At 34.4% G+C, this 27,934-nt stretch overlaps 1 protein-coding gene across 5 annotated transcripts in view; it reads right to left on the reverse strand.

The window, feature by feature from the left end:
* Positions 1-27,934, reverse strand: part of iav (transient receptor potential cation channel subfamily V iav) — a 63,663-nt gene that overhangs the window by 16,210 nt on the left and 19,519 nt on the right. For 2 of the 5 annotated variants that reach the window (XM_076625382.1, XM_033344013.2), the window contains 6 exons: positions 27,326-27,562; positions 25,161-25,312; positions 7,101-7,317; positions 2,025-2,186; positions 1,407-1,604; positions 614-723 (listed from right to left, as the gene is read on the reverse strand). In XM_076625382.1, coding sequence (XP_076481497.1) covers positions 614-723; positions 1,407-1,604; positions 2,025-2,186; positions 7,101-7,317; positions 25,161-25,312; positions 27,326-27,562 — 1,076 coding nt within the window. The remainder of the gene's footprint in view (positions 1-613; positions 724-1,406; positions 1,605-2,024; positions 2,187-7,100; positions 7,318-25,160; positions 25,313-27,325; positions 27,563-27,934) is intronic. The other 3 variants (XM_033344014.2, XM_033344015.2, XM_076625396.1) reach the window with 3 other exon arrangements.

The raw sequence follows: 27,934 nt of genomic DNA on the forward strand, positions 1-27,934 counted from the left end.
ATTTACGCGTTCATCCACTAAATAAACTAATCATGCCAAATGATGCTCTCCTCGAAACTATTCGACTTGTATCCTGAAATATTCCTTGATATTATCAAAAACAAGCAAAATATTCTAGGTGATAAAGTTAAGTAGATCGCCTTATATAACTGATCAGCTACAATCCTCAGGATTTAGTCTCTTAGGCCTTGAACTCCAAATATTATCTCGAATAATATTATACTAGATTCGTTAGCACAAATTGGTAGAAATTCCAGTGCCTTCAGCGTGTGATACCATGACAGGAGTATTCAGAATGATGACATTATCAAGCATTATGGTCGACCAATATCGTGTCCTTGGAGATAATAGTTTGTAGAATCACGTGTCATGCCCCTCATGTTATCAATATCGAATGCACCGCATTTACTGACGTTAATATCGGATTTCGTAACCTTGATGCCTTGCATATTAACTTTCACAAGTGCAAGGTCAATTGTATTGCGTTTCATTAAGCCTAGACAATTTACATGGTTTCAGACGCCACGTGGGTCCCCGTTAACGAATCAATTAACGATCTCGATGTTAAATTTATCACTTCCTTTGTCCTATAATGAACGCGACTTGATATTACCTTGTTCTGACAGGAGTGGAGAAAGATGCTCGGCCCCACATGACTCGTCGCAACGCCTCTCCTGTTATACCACGTTTCTTCAATTCGTTTATCGTCACTTTGCCTACGCGCTGTAAGCAGAAGCATTAAACATAAGGAGTTAAATTAAGAGTAACGAGATTAAAAAATTTCGGTGTAGAAATTCTACGAGAAAAGAGGAAGATAAGGCAAACTGCATTTATACTTCTATTTTAATTTCATTAAAAAATCCTGTAATATCGAAGTTAAATTAAAAACAATAAGGTGTAAAAGGAATTAGTTTTTAAAAGAAGAGAGAAAGAGAATGCAAATTAAATTAATACGTTTATTCTAATTTCTTGGAAATACTGTAATATCGAGATAAAGAAAAGATCGTGCAAGAAATACAGCTGATAAAAATTCATAACGCTACTCCGGTTATTCTTGTTATTCTAGTCGCTTAAAACGAAGATTTCGGAAAGTTTGAAACGTATCCGAACCCTTTAAATCGATTCGTTACTGTACAAAAATCCATTAAAAATACTTGTTAAAGCACAAAGCTGATGGCTATAAAACGAGGAGAAACATAGGTTTGAACATTGGTTTGAACATGGATCTCAACTCAGCAGGTTTCTTCCTGTTTAAAAAGCACTATGTTATATGTGTAACAAAATCTAACACCCATAATATTTTTAGTACTCGTTATCGTCATTGATAATCACATATTTGTAGTTGATGCGACGTTAAAACCTATTTAAAAAAACAAAAAATGCAACAACAGAGGAAAACACGTCACCTTCCAATTAGCCACCGCGCCTTTGCGTTGCTTCGCCTTGGTTTTCGATTTACTTTTAATAATCAGGACTCCACGCTGTTCCGAGGCGGGGTTGTTCGGGTCATCTCCAGGTCCCAGTTTAATACTGTATTCTTGCAAATAATTCTGCGCATCTTTCTGCGCGACTGCACGCTCCAGAGAAACCACGATTTTCGCCCACTGCAACCAGTTAAACGCTCTATAATGGACTGCTTCTAAAATTTTCTGACATTTTAGCTCAATTTCTTAATTAATTCTTAAATTAAAAATAAGCAGAATATATGTTAAAAGTGATAGCCATTGAAAATAAGACCTTTACCAAATTCTTCGTTACACGTGTATTATACTACGATTATAATATGACTATTTCATCGATATATCAATTTTATCACATATATATATAAATTTTTTAAAAATTTACATAACTATATTTAATCATACTTCAACGACATTCAAATACACGTGTATGACACTTAATTCTATCTGTAGACCTGCAGATCGACGCAAACGTATGATATACAGAACCCAAGGGATAGCAAACAATAGGACACGTTAATCTATGAAATCATCAATTAATTATGTCGCTGTACAAATATTTACTTGCTTCACCCATTCCTTCTCGCTCTGCTCGATCACATGCGCGTAAGTGTTGCCCATCATCGCAATCAGCATATTCAACAGCAGTATGGGCACCAGGACCATAAATATGGCGAACACCATCTTCGATAAATTAGGGTAGGTTGTGTAGCCGAGGTCCGTATACTGAAACGGACAATCGTTTCGCCTCGTTATCAGTATCGTCTCCAACACGCTCGAACGATCCGGAATCGCGGGCAGCGGATCGATAAAAATAATCGTGTCGCAAGCAAAAGTGCACGGCCATGGATTTACCAGCGGGAATCCAGCCGATTCTTCTGCTGCTTCGCGTGTTTAATTCGACGTGTTTCGACGAATCGCTAGACGAACCGTGAAACCGAGCAACGACTTTTAGCGGACATTCTACGCTTTATAAAGCTATTTATGTGGTGCTGGTGCTGGCGTGGTGCAAACTTTTATTCGTTTGTCTTTTTAAGGCAAAAAATAAAAGGAAAGAATATACAACATAGGGAAACTGATGAAATATACCGAAAAATGTAACGTTATTCGCGCAGACAATTCGTAATTGAAATTCAAAATTAATGCGTACCGTAGCGTTCTATGAGATGAAAAAAGGTCAGCTTTGCCGTAAATTTACACTTACCATTAGAGAAATTTTATTCGCGGATTATAAAGTAATCGCTGTAACAAAGATCGAAGTGTAACTGTATTTCGTTAAGAGTTTGCATCGCAAAATGTTTAAGTGGCGCAAATTCGATAACCTTTCTCTATATGAGTTGGTCGGAAGCTATGCTGATTAAGTCGGTAAATTAAAATGCATAGAAGAATGACTATTACAAACTTTATCTCTGGAAATTTTCCTTCGAATTGACAATTATTTATGCAATCTTCTTACGACAAATACGTTTACGAAAATGAAATTCTTCTTTGAGACATCGAATACTAGTTTTGTACGTGGATAATGTGAAATTGGTATATTTCTAAAAAATGGAATTGATCAGTTTGAGGCTCGTATGACAATATCTCTCTAGACATTAAAGCTATGAAAATGTTGATGCGGATATAATAACACGTTTTACGATAAACAACATAAAACAAATAGACGGTGAGTACGGGCTTTAAATGTTTTCAAATTTCTTGCTTAAAAGCTGAAGTAAAAAATCAAATTCCGATTTAAATTCGTATTAAAGTTCCCTAAAATACGTAAATTCCAATTTTCCCTCTACAAAACGTACATTGAATTCGAATCTTGACGGACATTTTTTTTCACTCGGAAAGTTTGCCAATTTTTATCTAGGCATCGGTTTTTCAAATTTGATAATCTGCCGATAGATCGTTTTCCGTAGACCAACGATTCTAAGCAAATGTTTCACAGGGAATAAATTCCCTCCCTTTCGTCGCCCGACAGCATAATCGATTCGTTAATTACGCGAAAGATATACGAGATCTCGGGGAAACGCGGTGTGGCGCGTTATTTTCTAGCAGGTCCGGGGCCGGTCGTTGAATGTAATTCAATTAGCCACGGATACAGTGAGCGCGCGTTGCGAATTGTCTTGATATTTCATCGGTGAAATTCGATTAATTGAAACGCAGGAAACCACGCCGCGAGGCGAGCCAATTTTTCCCAACGCGCGTGCCGGCTTGCAACTCGCGATCTATCGATTGCCGAACGAGCGAGTGTTTCTCTTCGCCCCCTCTTTTTCCCCTTTTACACGTGCCCGGGAATTGCGCATAGCGCGAATGTTACATTAAAAATGAGTTTTCCGCGTTGAATATTCTCAACTGCGAAATGACGACTTTTTTTCCTATTCTTGTTTATGGTACAGTGGCTTACGAAAGTATTTGAGCGCTCCTGAAAACTTTTTATGGCCGTGACATAGGTCGTGTCGCTTTTTGACGTTAACTTTAAGCCTGTAATAATAATACTTACATTTATCGTTGATCATTGTGTACTTTGTCATCATTTTTAGCGAACCCCTACGATCTCTCGATTAACTTTTTTATTGCATTTTCCAAACATTTGCGAGGCTTTCAATTAAAAAATATCTAATCTATTATCAACTTGATATGTCCGCTATCGTTGGTCTTTTTTAAATAAATATATCATGCGCGTTATATAAAACATTTTGAAATCTCATTGGTACTGTAACGAGACACAACTATCGCGATTATATTGGTAAAATATGAAACAGATTTGGAAATGTATGTGGCAGTTACAAGATACTCATTGAAAGCGTAACTTCGCAAAGATCACCAAAGTAATTGAATAATCAAGTATTCACTATATTGTATTTTTAAAGCTACTATTCATGCTGTATAATAATTACTCACTAAATGTAAAATACATTTTCAAACCTATTCCAGTGGTTTCAGTACTTTCACTGGTTTCAAGATAGTTGCGTTTCGTTGCAGTGCTATCGAAATTTCAACAAGTTTCGTATAATGCAAATAATACACTCGTAGAAAAATTCGGTGATAAACATTCGAATACTTTCGTGAATCACTGTACATCGATTCAAGTCGAAACGATACCGTTCATACTGAGAACCCCTGTTACTTGGAAATTGAATTTTCCTGAAACCGGAAGAATAGTTCTTTCATAGTATTGTTGTACCGTTGGTATCAAAGAATTATTCTTTTATTTATCTTTTTTTCCAAATCTCCTCATCCTCTTTTTATCTTCAACGAATAACATGGAAACAAGAATTCTTTGATAATTCATTTTGTTGCAGCAGTTTGGTGGATTGGAATACATTTACAGGATGATCGCGAAGAAAGAAAATAAGTTACTTGTTATCTTAAATAAAAAGTAGTGAAACTTTGAAATCCGAACTGAAGATACTTCATTTTTCATTTTCATTAGCGACGAAATTTCAATGATTCTATATAATTTTCTTTCATATCGTAGAAAATTAGATTTTAGTAATTGGTAAATTTTAAGTAAATCTTAACTGTAGCTTTGTAAAACTTTGTAAGATATTTTTTACTAGATTCTCGTGAATTATTAGTATTTTATTATTATTTTATATAGAAGCATCATTGCTAATAATACGAAACAATGATATACTAAAATAAATATAATTACAAATTAATAACAACACGAAATAACAATAAGGTAATCATTAACTAACCATTATGTCCTAATCGCCTTTCACCTATTATACTCCTTAATAATCAAGCATTAAATCATTAACAAGAACCAATCATTTATTTTATTATTATTTTATATAAAAACAGCAACATTAATAATACGAGGTAATAGTACACTAAGATAAATATAACTATAAAGAATAATAACGCGAAAAAATGATAACGTAATAGTTAAGTGATTATTATGCTAACCAATAATACTTTTAATAATATTTTTACACCGACTTAATGTATTCCTATGAATTATACTGGACGTTATTAAACTCGTACGAACGATTCGGACAATAAATCAAACGAATTACTTTGAAAAAATAAGAAGAACAGAAGATTCTGTCGCTCTAACAACGTGACGGTTTCTTGTAATCCGAAACGGGCCAACGTTTAATCAGAAAAACAGGAATGGCAAGTATCTCTGATTGAAACTGATTTACGAGCAACGTTTAAATTCTTAACCCTTCCACGGTAACCGCTACGAAAAAAGCTATGCTGGAAACACCGCTGGAAGTTATGCTCTCCATTGACATGCAGACACTATTTATCAAATTGCCCGATCCTTCTCAACATTCAACTTTTTCCTCCTATTGAAAATGCCGCGACTGAATTTATGTACATATGTACATAAAGCACGTAACAATCCGCACAACCTTAAAAAAGAAAGGTTGCAAACGTTTCAAAATTTCCTTTCACTCCTTTCAAACGTCAATAGTTTCCTTTACGCGTATTGGAGGAAATATTGTAAAGAAATAAACATGATCTCGATCGAACTATAATTCGTATGATGACGGAAAAGAATGTAAGACTTTTTCGATTCTGGAATCATTGGTTATTTTAACGTCCAGTTATTTTTTGGAAGTACCATTTCGGCAAAGGAAATATTTAAAAGTTATGTTTACTAAGGCTCAGAGAATGTTCGATGGAATAAGAAGAAAGGTACTGAATCATTATTGAGGATGCAATAAAATTGAACATATAAACGGGAAAGAACAATAACGTGTATTTCGTTTTTAGTAGTCAATGTCGCTAAAGTGATTATTAAATAGAAATTCCATTTACGAGCCGTGACGATCATATTACACCAATATAACGTACAATGTATGTTCTAATTCCTTTCAACTCTGTATAAATACTTGTGCTATTGCTCGTACTGATTGCGAATCCATTTAGTTAGTAGGAAGTAGTAACCAATGTAAGTTCAGTAAATATGTCTTTACAACGTCACTGGTAACGTAATAATGTGTGGTTGCTAGTAGCTAATAAGCCGCTGCGACACTAAACAAATAAATAGATAATAATAACGTATAACATACATATTACGTATGAAAAATAGTAAAACTTCGTCTATTTCTATTTTCCTCATAAATTTATCATTTATAAGAATATCACAATTCTGCGATAATAAAATAAAATGATTGAAATAAAATTTAATATTTAACAATCTCGTTATCGCATATAACACTCTCAATCCTGATTTGTATAGTAAGCAACGTACATAAACGATGTTTTATCAGATCCTCTCAAAATTCAAAAACTGTCAGCTAAATTATAAAAGAACGAAGTTTGTTCACTGCCAAATGATTAAGTAATTAATAATTCTCCTCTTCAAACTTTCTACTTCTTGATTTGATTTCATAAAACCTTCTTTGCTTCGTTCTGACATAGATGAACGATACACAAGAATAATGTAAATACATTGCTCTGTTACATGCTGTGTTATTAAGCGGGTGATGGCCTTAGTCCGCAACGAGCATTTCGTTCAAAACCTCGTTCAAAATACGGTGTGTTCATAGTTATGAAAGGGCAGAAGTAAAAAACGGAGATAAAGAATAGGCGTGCATCCTAGCAAACATGTGTGCACGTGAATACATACGACAATAGTAGAAATAACCGCGACAATAAAACGCTGATTTATAGGAAACGGGGGAGGCTTACGTTATAATCGCCGAGGGTTATCTGAAACAGTGCCATCCAGGTCGAGTGATAGGAACTGTAGAGGGATGATTTCACTCCCGGGAAGCCTTTGTACAAAAAGTAGAACGACTGGCAAAATCCGAACAGCACCACCATGTAGATTATCCCGAAGGTCAACATGTCACCGGTTATCATACTGTAGACCATGGTAACGAATGGACCGGTCAACCGGATAGCGCTGTTAAAACAATCGAAAGATACATAAAGGTATATATGTGTGTATCAATGGCCGTACGATAATGACGCGTTAAAACGCGTCGACGATCAGATATAGCGGTTGCATCGTTTGTCTGCGCACAGATTTCGTCGTGCGTCCTTCTGTACGAATGCAAACAGCCAGAAAGGGTAGAAAGAGCGATAGAGAGCTGGTATGTATTACTGCACTGCGGTTTTCGGTCCATTTTTGGTTTAATAGTATCCTGCTGTTGCTAAAAAAATTCTCCTTCTTTAATTTTTGCTTAATATTGCTTTATATAATTTGCTAATATTTGCTTTATTGCACTTTTGTATTTGCAATCTGTCAAGAAGAGACGATACGTAAATATATGTAGTTATTTCGTTACAGTAACATGCGGCTTTTCATAAAAGAATCTTTCCTAATACGCGTGAATTTAGATTTCGCTTTTGTCACAAAGTTGATTTTCTTTCTTTTATTTTTTGATACTACAATAGTCTTTTTGATTAATAAAACAAGAGTGAGACTAGACTATAAAAATTGGAGATCTGTAGCAGTAAACCGTTAATTGTATTCGAATAAGGAACGCTGCACACAGGGTACAACTTATGCAAGAGTGAATTTAGCGCTAGTTAGTGTGTAAGTATAACGATAAGTATTGTTATCCAATCTAGGTAGTTAAGCATGTATCTACGAGAGCTCACCCCAGAATAATTAGATTAGCTTCAGCGTCATTACGGTTCAGCTGTTACGTTTACGGTATTATCAATGTTATGGCGTAATTTTTGTAAAAAGAAGTTGTAGGCAATGAGCGTTTTTTTTTTTTTTTTTAAAAGAAAGCCTTGTACGTGTGTGCTATTGCAGTCTTATCACGGGAGATAACAACCGACATGATCGATGGAACTGGATGTCGTCGTGAAAAAGCAGCATTAAATGTTACAGTGTCCAGGTTTAACGTATCATAAAAGAGAGTAGTAGAAAGAATAGAGAGAGAATACTGGATTATTCAACCACAATTTGGGTCTTATGGTTTTGATTCCAGTGGAAGGTTGATTATACTGGTCTGACAAAAAATTTGTCTATGCATACATTTTTCTATCAACTTTTTTATTATTGACAATGCATTGTAATAGTGTGACACGTTCACGATTTATTATTTCATGCATGAGTCCATACAGCGATCTATTCCTGCATCAGTCATGCTCGGGGTCAGAAATCATATATTCTTTTTTCTACATATTACAAATGTTTCTCTTTTATTCGTTCATTTATTTTTTTCCGATAAGTTGTAGAGAAAACATATACAATAATCGCGTTGTTTGTGAACAATAAGTATCAGTGAATATTTCCGTATTGTTTCTATTCAAGTTGCGCGGAGCGTCTTGTTTTGAATAATGGCGAAGCAGATTGTCTAACCATGGAGTGCTTCGGTTCAGTTAGCGTAGTTTGCTTCCTAAGAGAGAAGATACGTAAACCTTCTAAGCAAACATGTTCTTTTATGAAGCTTATCTCGATGGCTTGATACCATACATAAGATGTACTATTGATTTTGGATAAATTTTACCTTTGCGCTACTTGCTCTTGCATATCTTATACGATACTTCTTTATACAAAGTTACAGCTCGAGCAGATTATTTAATCTAAGATGAGCTTCTTATTCTATTGTACGTACCAACATTAATTAAGCTCATTAAACTATATAGTCCCGCGCCTACATACGAAGAAGATAGTTTCTGCTTACAACAACAATGCTTTCTATTCTAAAAAGTTATTAGTTATATTACATCTTTCACCGTAGCTACACAGTTAACATAAAATGATAACATTCTAAATGATAGTACATGTGGAGTTCTTTACGAATTAACTTCTGGCACGAGACATAAAATTAGCAGTTTCGTAGCTAATAATTTTTTCATGTGTTCTAAAACTAAACGTTGCTTGTGAAAGGGTAAATCTAAAATTGGCTATCCTAGAATTATCAGAAATATATAAATTACCAAATCTCTTTTAAAATAAGGATTTTTGTCCTTTTCACATTTTATTACACTATGGAAAAGTTTATAGTTTATACCATAGTTCATGCTAATCATTACACATGTTTCGTGCATTTAGTTGATAAATGTACGGTCCTAGAATGTTCAAGGCTGTATTAATATTAGGTTGTCCGGAAAATGTCTTTCTTTTACAGACACATCTTTGACAACAACGCATCTTTATACAAACATGAAACCGACAGATTTGTCGAACATTGTGATCTTTAGTTTGATAGAACAAAATGGATCGTACGTGATTCAATAAAATAATATAAAACGGAAAATGTTGTGCATCCATTATTTCCTTATAAAATGAAAGAAACCTTTCGGACGACCTAATAATTTTGCAATAAAAATTAAACTAAACTATCTGTAAGGAGGAAAGAAGCAGAGATTCTGTATTAAATATTCGTGGAAAAATATGTATAGGTGAAAAATATAAATCTGCGATCTTCAAGAAGCGCCGCATCGTTCTAGTAATTTCCTCTCTATTTTCCTTTCACTTTGTCTCGTATCTCAAAGAGATTCTCGCTCTTCAGCGAGACGCAGCTTTAACAACGATGAAGCGTCACTGTCATTGCGATATCGATGAAGTCTCGTGTTCCTTTCAAAGGTACCCGTGCATCGTGCAACAGATATCGATCCTTTCTGTGTTTACTGTCAACGGATGCAGTCGTATATAACGTGAACGTGTTTAACGTCAGTTTGTAGACAGGAAGGCAATGACTGGCGTTTGATTCCTGAATACAATGCGATTACGAAGACACTGATCTTCTAACTATCGTTACCAATGGTTCGTTAAAGTTACTCGAAAAAAGTGACATTTAAAAACATTAAAGATTAATATCGAATGACACTAATGATAATTTATCAATTTATTATTGGCGAGAGAAAATTTGAAGTACAGGAATAAAACGATGGGACAAGTTAAATACGTAACTATTTTATTCTATATGTATATCATGATATTAAAATCGTAGAGATATGACAAGAAGTGAGATTTAAGCGATTCATTTGAATTCCTAATAATTTTTGTATCTGCATTAAACACAAGCATTATTTTCAGTGTAATTCATCGCAATTGCTTGATTATTGCCGCAACAATGTCATTATATACTTTTCCAGGTATTCGATTATTTCTTTAGAAGCAAATATTCTGGGAATTTTACACAGAACTGGTTATAATGAAAATGTAATAAATATAGCAAAATCAATTCAACATATTTATCCGGTCGCTGAGTTTTATTAATTATTGCCTGTAATACAGTGCGTTTTATTTAAAATAATTAAGATCGTGTCCACTATACCGTTAAAAGATAATTCATATGAAAGATCCTTGTCAACCCGTCGATGTTTTACATTCAAAACAACGGGATAATTAGCTTATGTTTCCTTTTCTATCGTTTATTATTCTAAATTTTCATAAAAATCAATACAGTAATGTCATTATCCGGACGCCTATTATCCGAATACCTTAATATCCGAACGTTCTCTTATTCGAACACTTTGTTATCCGAATATAATATTTCCACTAACAGATGCTTTCTCTGTTTTAAAAGTGCACATTTTTACTGGTGTTCATATACAATGTATTCTTTTCTTTATTTTATCGAGTGGATTCTGATTATAAGAACTTAGTATGAAACTAATAGCGTTCTATTATACGAAAGAAAATACGACATAATTAAAAAGCTCGAAAGTGGTGTAAGTACGATAGAATTAGCGAAAGTACACGATGTTGAAAAAGCGATAATCACAAACATTAAAAAATATGATATTGAAAATTATCTAAAGCGTGTAGATGTCTCAGGTACTGGTAACATTAGAAAAACCTTATATACCGATGTAACGAATGATGTTTCCATTGCAATAGAGGCGACTAATAACAACGATTTTACACAAATGAAAAGAGCAAACGAAAGTATTAATGGAGTGTCTTCTCATGTCGAAGCATTGGCAAAGTATTCAGAAAAAGGCTTCGATGTTTCGAAGTACAGAAGGATTGTGACTCTACGCAGTTACTCATGTTGCAATAATTATGTGATTTAGCAGCTAGAAAGATATGGGAATAAACATTTCAAGAAACTATCAATCTTAATTGGTATTCGAATAAATGAAATTTTGTATCAGAAAAGTGACAGTTCTATTATCTGAAAATTCTATTTTGTTTTATTCGTTTTGTCTCCCTATTAGATCGGATAAGGGAGGCTCTACTGTACTTCGCTTGTTCGTGGCAGACCTGAAACTGGAATATCCACCTCTTCAGGACAGACGTAAAATTGGAATATGTATTCACTTCATCAGAACAAGCTTTAAATTGAAAAGTTCTCGAAACATTGGAACAAAGATTACTAAAAGCACGATCGAAATCCAAAGAACCACAAATGCATATGTCGTCTAATAAACATAGTAAAAATTACAAATTTTAATAACTATTAAATTAATAAAAATCAAATAATTACTAGCTCATAGTCTGTCGATCCCTTCAACAACCGCCCTACCACAATACCCATACCTCTACCAGGCTGCGTAATTTATTCGCGAGCGACGCAATAGCTCTAGACAGCGGACATAATTGCGAATGACGTGGATTTGAACTTTGTAGCGAAAACCTAGTGGCATAGTGCGTAATATAAGAGATCACATTGTACCTTTCGAGTTTGTCATCGGTTTACAGGTCATTCCGAGTGGACCGTGGACAAGTTCGAAACAAAATGCCGTGAAGAGAGATAAAGTTACTCCTATTACCAGTGCTATCGTGTTGTCGATCGCTCGTCACGTTAGCTGTTTCATCGGCCGTTGATTATCCGATTTACCAACGCGATCGGCGTTCAATGAAATTGAAGCAGCGCGTAATTCAAGCCGAAATCGCGCACGGGACAGGACAATGGTCGCGTTTCCTGAATCGAGCGCCAGCCGAAATCGATTTTCGCGACACCGCCAGACAAACGACAGAATGGAACATTTTTAATCTTTCGTTAACACGGATAGACTCTTTCTTTACATTTTTCCTTTCTTTCTCTTTTCCCTTCTTGTTGATAAGGATTTAGAATCGTGTCGACTTCCGATCTAAAAATCTACAGACGTGCAACATGACATATGCTGCAATTAAATTTTATGAGAAGCTTATATTAATTTCTTATAAGTAATGTTCGAATCCAACGAAGCAAAGAAGAGTCGATGCATATGGAAGTCACGTATAGCTTATCCGTGGAACAAAATTCATCAGAAGTAAGCTAACTTATTGGATTAAAACGATCTAAAGGATCAATTCTTATTATTCAGACATTCAGTGGATTTAGGGAAATAAAAAATTAGATTTACAACAATGTTTTAATGTTATTAATTTAATTAATTTTTCATAATATAATAATTCAATTTTGAACTTAGTTCTGTTCAAAGAATAATTATAAAAGGTTCTTTCAAGCGTAATAGGTGTGTGATATAAATCGTAGATCATACTATGCGCTTCAGAACATTGACCAAAACTATAATAGATAACTATAAAATCAGTCGTAGATATTTGTCAAAGAAGCGAATCTTCCTCGTTGCTTAATCCAGATTTTATCAGTTTTACACATCGTTCGTATTTAATTTGTTCCTTTCTTTTCACTTATTTTGATTTGATATAGCGTACGGATAAATTGGCAGAATTGGATTATGTAAAGAATAGGGAATTATATAAAGTCAATAGAGAAATGACAGAGTGGAGGAGGCATCGATCCAGGTACCATTAGCCAGACCGACAGCTCAGTCCCTTCTCGCTTCCGTTAATCGATCGGTGACCTTATCTTGTCAAGAGTTACCGGTAGTCATAAATCTTCGGTTTTTCCTAACGCGCGAAGTTCAAGGGAGGATACAGTCGCTGTAGAAATTAATAAGATAGAGATGCACGAGAGAGTTACGAAGATGGTGATAGTCGGAGATGTTGAATCTATGGAACGTGGTAATCTTTTATAAGTTTGGAACATGTATAATGAAAGTTTGTGAAACTTTTTTATATATATTGTATAAATTTGTTGCTTCTCCTTTCTGTTTATAGGTATCATGTTATAACCTGATTGTTTAAGAAGAAGCTATTTTTTGTAATAGGAATGAAGATATATAATGGTAACATATAATGCATAATTTTATATGTTTTAAAATTAGAAGCTGATTTGTATCGTATAGAGAAGTATCGTTACTTTGAGCGTGGAATATTTTTCACCACTTTCTTGTATCTTGTAGTTTATCGCTGAGTAAAGGTATATCTAAATCTGACTATGATTCAAAGTAGTGAAAAGAAAGTGGAAGTACAGTAGGTCGGACATCAATGAATTAAAGAAGTGGTAAGATAATAAGTACATATAAAATATTTCTAATTTAAAAAGAAACGAGAAAGATATGTATATGTGTATAATTATTGTTTCATAAATAACAACATTTTCATTTTATATATATTAATCAAAAGAACGATTTATCAAAATATATTCTGATACCGAGCAATTCCCGAATAAAACCATCTCATCTAAATAAGCAATAACTAATGGAACCACAGATGCACTTCTGTTCAAAACGCAATAAAAATGAATTCGGACGTACAAATCTCTCTGGATGAAAAGCTTATAACAGCAAGAGATATTAAAAAGCCAATAAGAAGAAAAGTATTTTAACTTACAGCATGTTTCGAAACAAATAACACGGGAACATTAAAACAACTACGAATTTAAGTTACAAAGAAATAAATAAATTCATCTAAACCAAAAGATCGCTTGCGATTCAAATTTCTTAAAAAAGATGACTAAAAGGTATTGAGTTTTTATAAAACCCTCTATAATTTCATGCTACTCGCGTTTATATATTACAGATTCGTTTATATTTGAATAGATCTATTTCAAACTAATATTTTATTCGCCTATGAGTGTAATATTACGCTACTTTATCACTTAATTAGTACATCCTTCTATTAGTATTCTACTCATAGAACTAACTAATTTACAATTTTCAGCTAAAATTAGGAAATTGCAACCAATCATTTTCCTCGCAAAGGAACAAGATTCGAGTTACAGATAGATTTAAACGATTTTCGACTTTTCCTATCGCTAGTATATGTACGTATGAAGAAAAAAGAAAGATAAGAAAAAAGTAGGCTGATTATAAGCGAGAATAGAAGAACGAGGAAGAAACGAGCACAGATTCGTTTCTAGAGGGAAGCGAAACGCTGGCCTCGCAAACCCGAAGCTGATAGCATGGCTCGACGTAAAAACAGGTTTTATTTCATCGTGTTTCCTTCTCTTTTTTCCTCGCATTTTCCACCATTTTTCCTTCCTTCTTTTTTCCAACTGTATAACCCGAATCTCAAGTAACATTTCTCGTCCCTTGCTCTTTTCTGCGAGTAATCGAACTTCAACAAACGGAGAATGATTCCGTAAAATTCACGGGTATACGGACGATGACAATTATTCGACGGTTTACCGTAGCCGCGACATTTTGAAGGACGATGTTTCGTGGAAATTTACATCGACAGGCTGACTCGTCGTCTCTGTTTTATGTTGTACGCTCGCTACCACCGATTTATACCCGTTCCTGCGCCACTGTCTCGTTATTTCACGCGCCATTTGTATTATTTAGAAGTTATTCGACGCGTCCGATTTATGTTCGACTCTTCCCCTGATTTGATTGGTCGCGCCGTTTTTATCATACTGCGCTGTACGAAAGTCGAAAGGAACGATGTGCAATGTCATTTTAAAATATTATCGTTCTATAAACTGATTACAACGAGTATATAACGAATCGTATAGAACGTTTATAAACTCCACGTCTATAAGTATCTAGTCATATCGTATAGATAATAGAGATAACATAAGAGTTAACAACCACCAAAACCCACTAGTTACTCAATTTCTTGACACGTCGGATCAGATCCGCAGGCTAAAAAGACATTACCCTTTAGATTTAAGCACTAGATTCAACTAAAATCAAATACACGATAAGCACTTATTAAACACAACATAGTACCAAGCCAGAAAAATTTACTTATAATCCTCAATGAGAATTGATTGTAAAATTCAACCAAATAAAAAAATCGTATAGATTGTAAGACATAAGTTGTAGTCATGAACGAAAAATTAATGACTAAAAACAATATTTATTATCAGGCTGCGGATTTTTTATGCATTTGTAGGAAATTTGAAGATGCAAAATGTCAGAAAAAAATCATACAACGTATAGTGCTTTCTACATATAATACTTGAAAGGTAAAGCAAATTTTTTAGCAAAATTATTATTATTTTTAATCATATTCTCAGAAATACGAATGTGCATGAAAATCCACAGTCTATTTATTACTTTCTTGTGAAATCACATTATAAATAATCAAATTAATTGTTCTTTGAAAAAGGTTAAATACGCAAAGTGTTTCAGTTGTTCGCGGTCAAACTTTGTCAGGCTCTATGGGTATAAAATTTTAAAGATGTTATACATTACAAATGCAGATCGTTTGAAGATTTATTGAAATGACAAACAGTCGAAAAGATTAGCTTCCAATATCACCAGATTTCATACCACTTTTATGTGTACCTTTATGCATGGGTTACTTTGGAAACAAGGGATATCAAACAAATACGCAATACGTGTAGCGAACTGATAGCAAGATTTCATCGACCGATTCAGTGATATGAAACGAAATCAAAATGAACTTCTGGTATACACATCTGTACTGATCCTATAGAATTAAAATCATTGCAGATCCTTTTATGAAGTATTTTTTTATATCGTACCTTGTTCACATTTTGTGACAATAATGTATATCCACATCATTCAATATTAATTTTGAATATTAATCTGAAATAATAATCAATATAATTTTGAAAATTAAACATACGTCTGTGGTAAGATCTTGCTAAGTCTCATTTATTGCAAAAACACGGTTTTGTGTTGTATATGTACATTTTATATTGTATGTAAAACAATGACGTGACTTATTTGTATTAAAGCGAATACCAAACAAAGACGAGATTCTTATATAAAACTCTTGTTCATTCCTCTAGCTTCTTCTCTTCATATTCCTATATCTGGTATAGTCGGATAATTCCTGAGGCTTTCTAAGCGCTTGATACGCTTAGTGTTCCTGGAACGTGATGCAGATTCTGACGGAACCATTTTGTTCTCCTTTGGAATTGCAAATAGAATTTCAGAGATGCTTAGCGTTTACGTTGTTTCATTGGCATATATATATTAGATAATATTTTTTCAACGAAATTTGTTACGTAACTATACAGTATAATCTTTTCGGCGCGTTATTTTGTTTCCTTTCCAGAACTTATCAACGTTTTATCGCTCATCTTTTTAATTTTCCAATTAATGTGAGTATACGTATGTAGGGAATATTACCAGCGACATATATTTTATTCGTCGTAATCAAACAAAGTAACTTAAAAATACAGTGCTATTGTTTTTGTCATTTCCATTAAAAGATATACATTATGAAAATTACTTTCTCCAATTGAAAAAATCGTGCACACGATTTATTACGCCAGACTTCTGCGAATATACCGATTGGCTACTAACGAATTAATCGCCGATTTGATGATCTGTTGAGTCTTTAAAGACTTAACTTCTCGTTAACACTGATACAAACATTTAAACGCCGTTCCTATTTGTCAAATATTTCATAGAAATAACCAACGTTTAATTCCTACTAATTACGTAAATTCAATGAAACCTACTCTGAAATTAAAATCTAATCAACCGAATTTTCATAGGCTCCGGTCTCTCATTAGTATAGACACGTTAGTCACTAATTACGTTAAAAATACATTGGTATCCTTAAAGAAAGAGAAAAAAGAAAAACCGATGACAAGAAACGAAATATCCCTTAACGTCAACGTCGTCAGTCAGAAATACGAAGCTCCATTACGATTATCGATTTTGCGTAGTATAGGACCAAACAAGAGAAACTCTACCGAGAGAATCGGTTTAGCCCCGCCAATAGCTGGACAGAGCTTATGTCAGGTTAACTATAGCCTACAAATCTGAATTAGGTTCTTGGATGGTAGACATTCGATTCATACTGGCTCAACTCTCTCTTCTCTCTCTCTCTCACACACACACTCTCTCTCACTCTCTCTCTTTCTCTCTCTCTCTCTTTCTCTCTCTCTCTTTCTCTCTCTCTCATACACACACTCTCTCTCACTCTCTCTCTCTCTTTCTCTCACTCTCTTTCTCTCCCTCTCTCTCTCTCTCGGAGAGGATTATACCTCGTTAGGCTTGTGAATCTAAACTATGCGGGTTAGCATCTCGAAGCTAGATGAGGCCGCAATTATGTTCGCTTCGTGTACCTATAATTAGAAGTCTCGGCACGGTGCTTTCGTGCCGACGAATCTGAAATATTCGGCCGTCAGGTAACAGAAAATTTCAGCTAATCGTTATCCACTTCGAATAATCGTCTCGCGATGATGTATGCGCAGTACGATTTGATCCGTGTGAAATCATGTGATTGGGCGGTCGAAATAGGCTGGAATTGCAAATCAAAACGTTGAAATTTTCTATCGAATACTAATGCTTACGCAGACAGACAGTGTTCCGTGAAAGTAGGACAAGATTATTTCTGTGAGATGGTTAAATATTAGCAAATTCTATACAGGACAAGTGATTAATTTTTGAACGGCTGATTTCTATAAGCATGTTCTATGATATTAGCACATGCTGGAATGTATCATGCATTTTGAAACTTTATTTTAGTACGGAGAAAGGGAGTAATTAAGAACACGAAATGCGATTTAATGTAGAAAGATCATTCAAAAAGTATTTCCATCGTGGAGTTCGGAAAATTGATGACGATTGTTGAGTAAATGAAATACGGAAATCATTGTACATACGTATCAACCTACTATGATAGGATAGGTATAACACGAAGTAACATTTTTTTAAACCGACGTTACTCTTTTATTAAACATGCTCGTTATTGCTAATCTTCGGTATTTTATATCCACTCGAGATTCTTTTATTCAGTCTGAGGTAAAACTTTCAGTTTGAAAAGAGGAGTGAATAACAACATCGTTAAAAAGTTTCAGTTCTCCATACTTCTTTCCATTATTACCGTACAAACCGTTATTTACTCTAAAAAAATATTTTCGTAGTTTAATGGTACTTCTGTAATTAATAACCCTAAATTCATCTATGATTCGAGAAATATTCAATGATTTCGAAGTTCGATGAAAAAACCACAACATTTGTATCTTTCCGTTATATTTCAGAATACAGAACAACCTATAATTATTTTGTGCATTGAGAATACAAATACAAATGTATACAAATAATGTAATACAAATACAAAAAACAAAAAAAGAATACAAATTTGATTTTATATGAAAGAGACTGTTTTTAAATTAAATTAATTCATTTCCTATAAGAATTCATTAACTCTTTAAAAAGGATGCAAGAAAGGATTTTCAAGTTTCTGACCACACGCTCAAGAAATAGCGTACTGAAGATATTGCAAGCGAGGACATTGAAAAAGTGATTGCTGTGGCGAAGAAAGTAAGCCAAGAAAGCCCCGTTGCTAAGCAGTGAGTACAGATTTGTATACCGAAGGATGTAGCAGGATATTTGGGAAAACAAATCGTGAGAAGACTCGACGTTTCACCAAAAAGGGCGTACCGCACTCTGCAGGCTAAAAGATAATGCTTCCAAACTTCTCGTCGGTGTCGGATGTGCAATCATGCAGTTGCAAAGTGCAATTACGCTTTTTTCCCAAGTGGAGCTCCATACTTTTTGGTGAAACGATCTACTTATACGGTTTCTCATTCTTTTCGAAAAACCATTATTAGGTTTCTGTGGCGATAGATATGTCTATATAAAAATAACTGATTACCAAAGGAGAAATGAAAATTTTCTCTTATCTTAGTTTAATAAAAATATTCCCTTGTTAATCCTTATGCATTAACCTCTCATTAATCCTGTTTACATTCCTACAGAATTTATCATAATTATAACTGGGAGAAACGGGAAAATGTTCTGCATCGTATTATTTCAAATCATTATGTCATATAATCATTAAAAAAAGGTGTCATCATTCATATACTCGTAGCTTTTTAAGACCTAATCAGTATTCATTTGCAATTTAACTTAATCAAGCTGATATTTACTAGCCCAGTATAGTTTTGAAATTTCAGATCCGAACTTTACAAAATATTTATTTCTAACTTTTGAACGTTCCAATCTTATAAGCATTCTTTCGCAGTTATAGTTTTTAATGCACTGTTAGGAATCAATATTTAATTAACAACATAAATAAAGACAAAATACTAAAGAAAAAATCTTTCTTTGCTTTCTATAAGTTCGGAAACTTTTAAAAGGCCTAGAAAACTTTCACAGGAAAAGAAACAAATGTTTTCTTTCTTTAATAAATCGCGTCGTGTAATCGCCAGGACTATAAAATTAATCTAAAAAAGAAGAGGGGTAACGATGAATGAGAACGCGAAGGAAAACGATGATAAGTAATGGAAACAGAGAGAATCGTAAGCGGAAGTGGCGTAGAATAAAGCGTTTAGGGGCGAGAGAAACTGCATCGATCTGCAGTTAAATTTCGTGCGAAATTAATCTCAGGCGCAACGGTGGCTTATTGCCAAGTCAACGGCAGCAGTTATAGAGGACAAGAAATCTGGTAGCGGGTGTTCGAAAGCCTTTGAGGAATTACGCTCCCTATACATGTACTTAAACGGAAAGCCAGAGACAAAAGGGCGTCCTGATGGACAGTAATTACACGCCGGAACGCAGACGCTTTTACGTAATATTGCTCCAATAAAGAAAATACGTTTTCGACGCGGCATGCGGACGTTAATGCTGTGACGCTCGTTTTATCTCTCATTATGTCAAATTAAATTAACTCTGCCGATACGTTTTTCCCTTGTACACAATAAAATGGTTATTCCATCGACTTATATTTACTTGTTTTTCAATAAACAATGACGTGTCATTTGAAAAAATTATCATGAGCTTCATACGACTCTCGAATTTCCTGAAATTGTTGACAGTATAGTATGACTAAGTTAGTACAGTTAAAACTAATTCGACGTTATTTTGTTGATAAAAGATTAAAATGATCTGAAGATTTCATATGGAAAAGGTTATACAAATTTATCAATCTTTCCCTTATCAAATACCCGAAATTGAAAATGTCGCATAAAAATTAACGGTTTAAATGGTTTAAATTTTGTTTGCGCTTTGAAAGATTTGATTTGAAAGATTGAATTACGGAAATGAAACCTAAATATCGTATAATATGTATAATATACATTTTCAAACGTTTAAGTCTCTTATAAGTGCAGAAATATCTGGGATTTAATAATTGTTGCCAGAAATTTTCTACAATTTGTTTTGCACTAACATAATCACCGAACGTATTAACATCGGACACGTAAACAAACTACTTCATACAACAATTTGCTCTGAACTTATCCACTGTAAAATCGGGAATTTTAATGAAACGAAATGAAAATAAATTCAACGCAACAGTTCGTGCAACTAACAATCCTAACATTTTCCACATTCGGAAGCCTCGTTTCAGTCCACCGAGCAAATTCCACTCCTCTCGAATCCGAAAAACTCACGCTTCGCGTAGAATTGATATTTATCTACAATTACCGACGTCACGGCTCAAAGTACGAGGTCAGAAAACAAGATGCACTATCGCGGTCCAATAGGGTCTTGCATCCTTTTTCGCTGTTTCGACGCAATGGTTGCAGACGCTCGTCAAAGTGATGGTGAAAACCGCGCGAGTCAAAGAGCGTTCTTCGACGAATTGCCTCGGAGCTTTGCAGCAGAAGATAGAAAAGAAGTCGTCGTCGACGTCATTGGGCCACACCAAAGAAAAGGCAGCAGATGGGGGAGGAAGAGAGAGAGATGGAGGGCAGAAAGTTCTGCAGTAATATCTGCAGGAAAGTGGCCACGAAAAGGACGCGGCGGTGGAGAAAAACGATTGCCAAGAGAGGCGTGTGTATGGTAATGCGAAATAGCCGGCATTATCTCGTCGTAAATCACGTGAAAAGAGGTTTGAAATCTGGAGGCGCTATCATCCAACCGATTATAAATGCCTTTCTTCTGGTTGTTCCATTCATTCCTAGGGAGAAAAATCGCGCGTACACGGCTGCTGGTGGATTTTATTTCGGCTGATTATAGGGTCCTTCCTTTATACATATTGGATGCGTTAATTCTCCTTCTTATACGTATAATATTAGATCAGAACGTACGAAAAGTCTGGTTTCTTCAGTTAAGAAAAACACGTTTTACGTTTCATCGGGCTAAATTTATTAATCTGAGTTACTATGTCGTTGAGATTAACGTGCTTATTATTATTAATTAATGTGCTTATATTATTAACGAGAAACATGTACCGAGTTGTCTTCGCAAGTCTCTGTTAATCACTTTCATTTAATTTAATTCATTATCCATTTAATGATATCGCTAAAAGAAAACTTAGAGAACCACTGACGGATCGTACGTTCATTACTGACACTTTCAAATACATATCAACGTTATCTATGCAAATCGGCTAAACAATTTTTAAGGGAAAATGTCTCAAAGTTCACGTATATTTGTTCTACTCTTGCAAACAGAATATCGAAGAACTTGTAGCGATAGTTCAAAGAAAGAAAGAAATATAAATCAGCATTTAACTTTATACATATATGTTATCAGAGGAATGCAGAAAAATAATATGTTACATAATCTAATTGAGATAAAGAACTCGAAACGTTCGACTTTACATGTTACAACCTATTACGTACAATATATTCGGTTACTTGGGAGTTTATATATCTAGGAATAGAAAGTATGATGTACTTTTTATACCTAAGATATACAGACACAGTACTTCTACAAATTTTATGATTTAATATTTATAGCATTCTGGGTACGATGTGCATTATAATATATTCTATTGCTATAATAGTAGTATAAAGGATTCGAGTGGATGGAGAAGCGATATTATGCTAGAAAGGACGCGATAAAAAGCAATATCAATCGGATAGGAACTGAGTAGAAATATAGTAAGGACACAGAGAATAAGAGAATGAAAATGAAAGATTTGAGCGAAAGATTAAGACAGAATTATAAGCCAAGGATTTTGTAAAGCAAGCCCATTTCTTAGCCGTGAGGCTAAAAATAAAGAATATTATCAATGATACTAATATTTTCTGCTGCCTGTCATTTTTTTGCTAATAATAAAAACTCTAAAGTATAGTTTTTGTACGTAAGATGGTGTTATGTATGCGTGTGACTGACTGAAAGCCCGCTAAATAATAGAAGTCCTCTAAATAATCATTTAATCACGCGAGATAATAATCATCTATCTTGTAAGACTGCAAATAACGAATATTTATGTAGCCATTAATATCACTATGTTTCCACTTAAGAGATTTAAGACAAATTACGATTTAACATTTTGTATTATTTTTAAATCGCATCACATAATTTTGTATGCTTCTATTAAATAATCAAGTTGGTATACCTTTTATCATTGATATATAATTTCGTTTAATTTATAATATAAATGTAGTAAATTTGTGCTATTGATGTAACGTATGCGCGCCATTACCAGCGATATTAATAATCCTGAGTATATTAATCAAATTTATGCTGTGATCATTACATATCATTCCAGGAACGGATATAACTCATAGTTATTTCACGTCAAAATCTAACCAGTTGGATTATATGTCAATTACTTAGTTCCGAATTAAATGTTTGTTTTCGAATGATAGTCAAATTCTGGATATTCGAAATCTTCAATTTGTTAAATTCTCTACATAACAAAAAGATAGTAAACTAGCAAAAATAACTATAACTGAGCGTTGCATATATTGCAAACAAAATTAACATATTTATTTACTATTACGTTGCAATAATCTGTATATTTGCTTGACATCCATTATATTTTCAGAAATATTTTAGAAATGAAAGTAATTCATTCGTTTAAAAAAAACGGAACAACTTTCGACATAATTATAGCTATAGTAAATAAGGAGATACGTCGAAGTTACAAAATATCGTCGCAGGTATTTTAAATAGCACGTGTAGCCAACGTTGCATGACCAGGCGACATAATACTTAATCAAGCATTCTTTTATCACTCTTCATGAATATTTCTGTCATAAGCTAACTAGCCACCAACGGAATTTCAACGGCGAAACATCCATTCGACATCGTCGTTACCTGCTATATTATTAACAAACACCGATGCCGTTAATAATTCACATTCTATTAACGAAGCGTAGCGTAAAGTCGCGCTAGATAAATGCAGGTTTGTAAATCCTCTCTGCTAATGCAACGGTCACACACGAAATTTTAGCAGTTAATTGTTGTAATAAATGCGTTAACGTAAGTACATATAGCAGTGAACTATATAAGATAAGCATACAATGTATATTAATATATTCGAGTTTATAAAACATTTACCGTATTTCTTTTCAGAATTTAATTTCAATGTCAAATGGTAAATTATTCGTGTCCTTTATTGGAGAAATATAATTACTGATAAACATCGAGGGTCATCGCTGACTCACGCATAGTTCTTTCAATGCATTAGACATTAAATCAGCAATTTCTAAGTTCACTTCCTTACGATGCAATCATGCTTAACTAACATGCAAATAAAAAGTTGATAAACATACAGCGTAGAATACACAGACTGTGAGCTTCTAGTGTGGTGAGTTATCTTTTAGATTATTAATGAAGCAAAGATACAGATTTTAAGGTAGCTATTTTTATAAAAAAAGGAATAAAATATGAAATTAATCGATTTGATTCGATATAATATAAATGAAGTTAGAGAATTTGTTAAATATGTTACGAGTAATATTTATCGAATATGGAATCAAATTTTGTATAAATTAATACCTTTTAAGTTCTATTTTTCAAGTAATTTTAACTGATTGCTAAGCAAAGACATAGAAGATGAAATAAAAAGTTCCTTTCGAAGCTCCATTTTCATTTCAGTGATGAAAATCTATAGACATTCGTTCCATTTCAATGGCAGAGATTAGTTCATAGTCTGGAGGCTGTTGCGATCATTCTATTACTTGTTGCTGGCTTAATTAGCATTTACATGTGTGGAAGAAGTTTTGGAACAAGTCATACATAAGTAATACATCAAACAACTCATCAGTTAAGTAAAGTAAGCTTCTTATATAATTTCCTATCGTATCTTCTACTCTTAAGAACATACATATATTTAATACATAATTCCAGTGAGAAGATAACGCTTTAACTATACGAAGTCTGTAATGTATTCAAGAAGTCGCTATCTTAGATCTAATGTAACTACATATAAAATAACAGTTTTTCAAAGCCGTCGATATTGTGACATTAACATTACAATGATTAAATAACTTTTTATCTTCGTTAATTAATACTCTTCGGAAATTGCTAATCGCTAATTATCTCTAATTACTAAAATAATAAACTTACATGTAATACAATTAAAACTTATGTCGTTATTAATGAAATAAAATAAAATTAGTTTTATCAAACAAAAAGAGATAGTACTTAAGAGAAAAAAATTACAATTGATTAAAAATCGGCAAGAGAAACGGATCTTTTTTCATTCTTTCCGGTTGCAGGACATACAAAATTGCGGATATATAAAAATAGTTATATAGAAAATAATTGGGCATATATAAAAATTACAGCAATTGAGCACGCTTAATACGGAATTGGCAATTATTAATGGAAAGAGATTTCCTTTTGAATTCTTATTCAGTTGTTCCTTCTCTTAAGCGTGTAGCGTAAACGCTAGAAATTCAGTAGCAATCAAGAACACAAAACGTCACTCACCCAGCAAAGAACATGAGGAGGAACCAAGAGCCGGGAACAGCAACCACGAGTATCGCGTCTTCAGCATGCCTATTACCAGCAAGACGACATGGTATGCACGCGAGTATGAGCAGATTGCTGATCAAGAATATGAGCTTGGCAGGCTCGTGACTCTGTAAGGTAAATGCGCAGGTGAAACGTCAAAGGTAGCACGTATTCTTGCACGCTTCACGGCCTTCCGCAGAGGAATCGATATACGCCATGGAATTTCGGTACGTGGCAACGCGTTGCGTCGCCAAGCAAACGATCTGCATAATTGTGCCGTGAAATCGGAGTTACTTCCTAGAGAATCATTTTCAGTGGTTCGAAAAGGATTCCACGGCAATGTTGATACGCGATCACGATTAATAACTCGCGATATATCACATAATACTGCCGCATACATCAAGTCGTCCTAATTATATCGTACACTTGATGTCTACGCTATCGAGCGAGCCAGGCTAATTACGAATTACGTATTCCCCCGTACGAGAATGCTCAATGAGCGCGATTTACGAGTAATTCGGCCGTTAGTGAGAAATTAATTCGCGAACAATGTCCTCTTTTAGATAAACGATGCAAATTTCTTGTGTTTGGTTTGGCACGTGAGCAACGATTTATTTCCATTCTCGTTTCCAAGCTTTAATCGTGAGTTTTCGAGGCAGAACGGTGTTTTAGCAACTTGTAAGTTTTGAGTAATCATTAATACAATATTTTTTAGAATGTATTTTATAACATACGAAAATCGAGAGATACACATGGCACTGAATCAAATCGTTCGTCTAATCCATGTTCATCTAATTTGAATACGTTTTGCCTAAAAAACAACCGCAATCATGAGATCTTCAAAATAATTCAATTGGATACGGTCCTCTGACAGACTTGCATACAAAACCCATCGAAATTATAGAACATACCGATTTCGTGAAAAAGATTGAAATGTATGCAATGAACATCGAATATAAAACCTCTTTTCTCCCTCCATAAAAAGATAAATGTTGACAGATGCCTTTTTCTATGAAACTTTTAGTAACAGCAACTGATGAATTATTCGATATAATACCCCAGAAATTGTTATACAACAATTTTTACATTCTTCTCCAGCTTCTACCAGTGAAAAATAAAAAAAGAACCTCACGCGGCATATGTTTACTTTCAAATTGCGATCAGAACCCCGTGCACGCTCTATCCAGCCAAACCAACAAAAAAAAAAGGAATCTCTCGTATCTAGAAGCGCACTGCATTCACGACGAAATACTTCCTTTCTTCCATTATACTCCTGACCCGTTACCGTTCACTGGCGGTTTGCTCAACCTTCGATACCCGCGGCGCGATTCGAGAGATTCGAAATTGCCTCCGTCCATCCATCCAAGTGAGATATCTCGATGTATGGAACAACGGAGTGTTTCGTGAGAGTATAACTTTCACGGCTGAACCGTCGATGTATAATAGAAAACTGAAAAGGCTATTAGGCAAAGGAATGCAGGTTCGATTGGCTATTTCTAATTTAGCAAGTAGAATCATAAAAATAAGCAAACTTATTGGTCGAAGGTGTCAGACGTACAAACAAGATCATACGAGCGAGATGAGCAACAGGAATACGGTAGAACTTCGTTTGCTCGAACTCCATTTATCCGAACTAATTTCATCGCTAGACTGCGATAAAATATGCACGTTCGTATGTTTACAAGTCCAATTAAAAAAAATGTAATCCAGATAGACATCTGTTTTACTCGCTAAATATCGTACCGAGTCCTATACTTCAAATATTTTATATTTATATATATTTTAGTAAATCGTGTACACTCTGTATTCTACGTCTGTTTATACCTCCCAATTCCCTATAAATGCTTAATAATTCCGTAATCTAGTCACCACAGTATTCGGTTTATCGAATTTGTTCCTAAATTCCCATTATTCAACTTCAGACTTATCGGCTTAGACTTAGCCCTGCTTCACCTTGTAATCTAACGAATGAGCAAAATCTAGTCATATGAAAATCAGCTCCGATTGTACGAACGGGTAAGTATCTGATAAGTGGAGCTTTTGCTTACTTTGCTTGCCCCTGTGCCATTCGCTAGCCATCTTTCCAGCTACGCAGCGCGGGATGAATTCATCCAAGAAGCAAGATTTAAGATTAAACGTACCAATTGTTTCATGAACGATAGAAGACCAATGTTGACTACCTCGCCGCCTAGTTGCACCAAAATGTAGCTCAGCACACCTATCACCGTGGTGCACTCCGCGATCATGCGTCCAACTTCCGTGATTTCTTCCGGCCATTCCAGGAGGGTGGCATCGATGTTCGACGGTCTCATATACACGGCTAGCGAGAGTGATGTCAGATGGAACACCAGGATGATCAACCGTTTCAAGAACTGCAACTTTCATAGGGGCATACTAATTATTAGAGTGGTATGCTAATCATTGAATAATTCTTTGTCTTCTTTGATCTTTCCATAGGTTGTCCCATAAGTGAAGATATTCAAAGTGTTTTCGATAGTTAATACGTTGGATATACGTTGTTTCTAAATTTTTTATATATTTCGCTATAAACCTTCCAAACAACCTAATAATTTTGAATCTCTATACCAGCAATTCTTAACATTTTCAAAATATATTTTGATCTATCTGTTAAATTTTAAGGGCTGTTTTCAACCTGTTTCAAGACGTAGAGGGCGGCCGATAAACGGCAGCGATCAAATATATATGTTCAAAAACTCTCTCGGAAAATTTCAAAATTGATGATCAACAGT

The sequence above is a fragment of the Bombus vancouverensis genome, chromosome 2 (genome assembly GCF_051014615.1).
Source record: "Bombus vancouverensis nearcticus chromosome 2, iyBomVanc1_principal, whole genome shotgun sequence".
Lineage (NCBI taxonomy): Eukaryota > Metazoa > Arthropoda > Insecta > Hymenoptera > Apidae > Bombus > Bombus vancouverensis.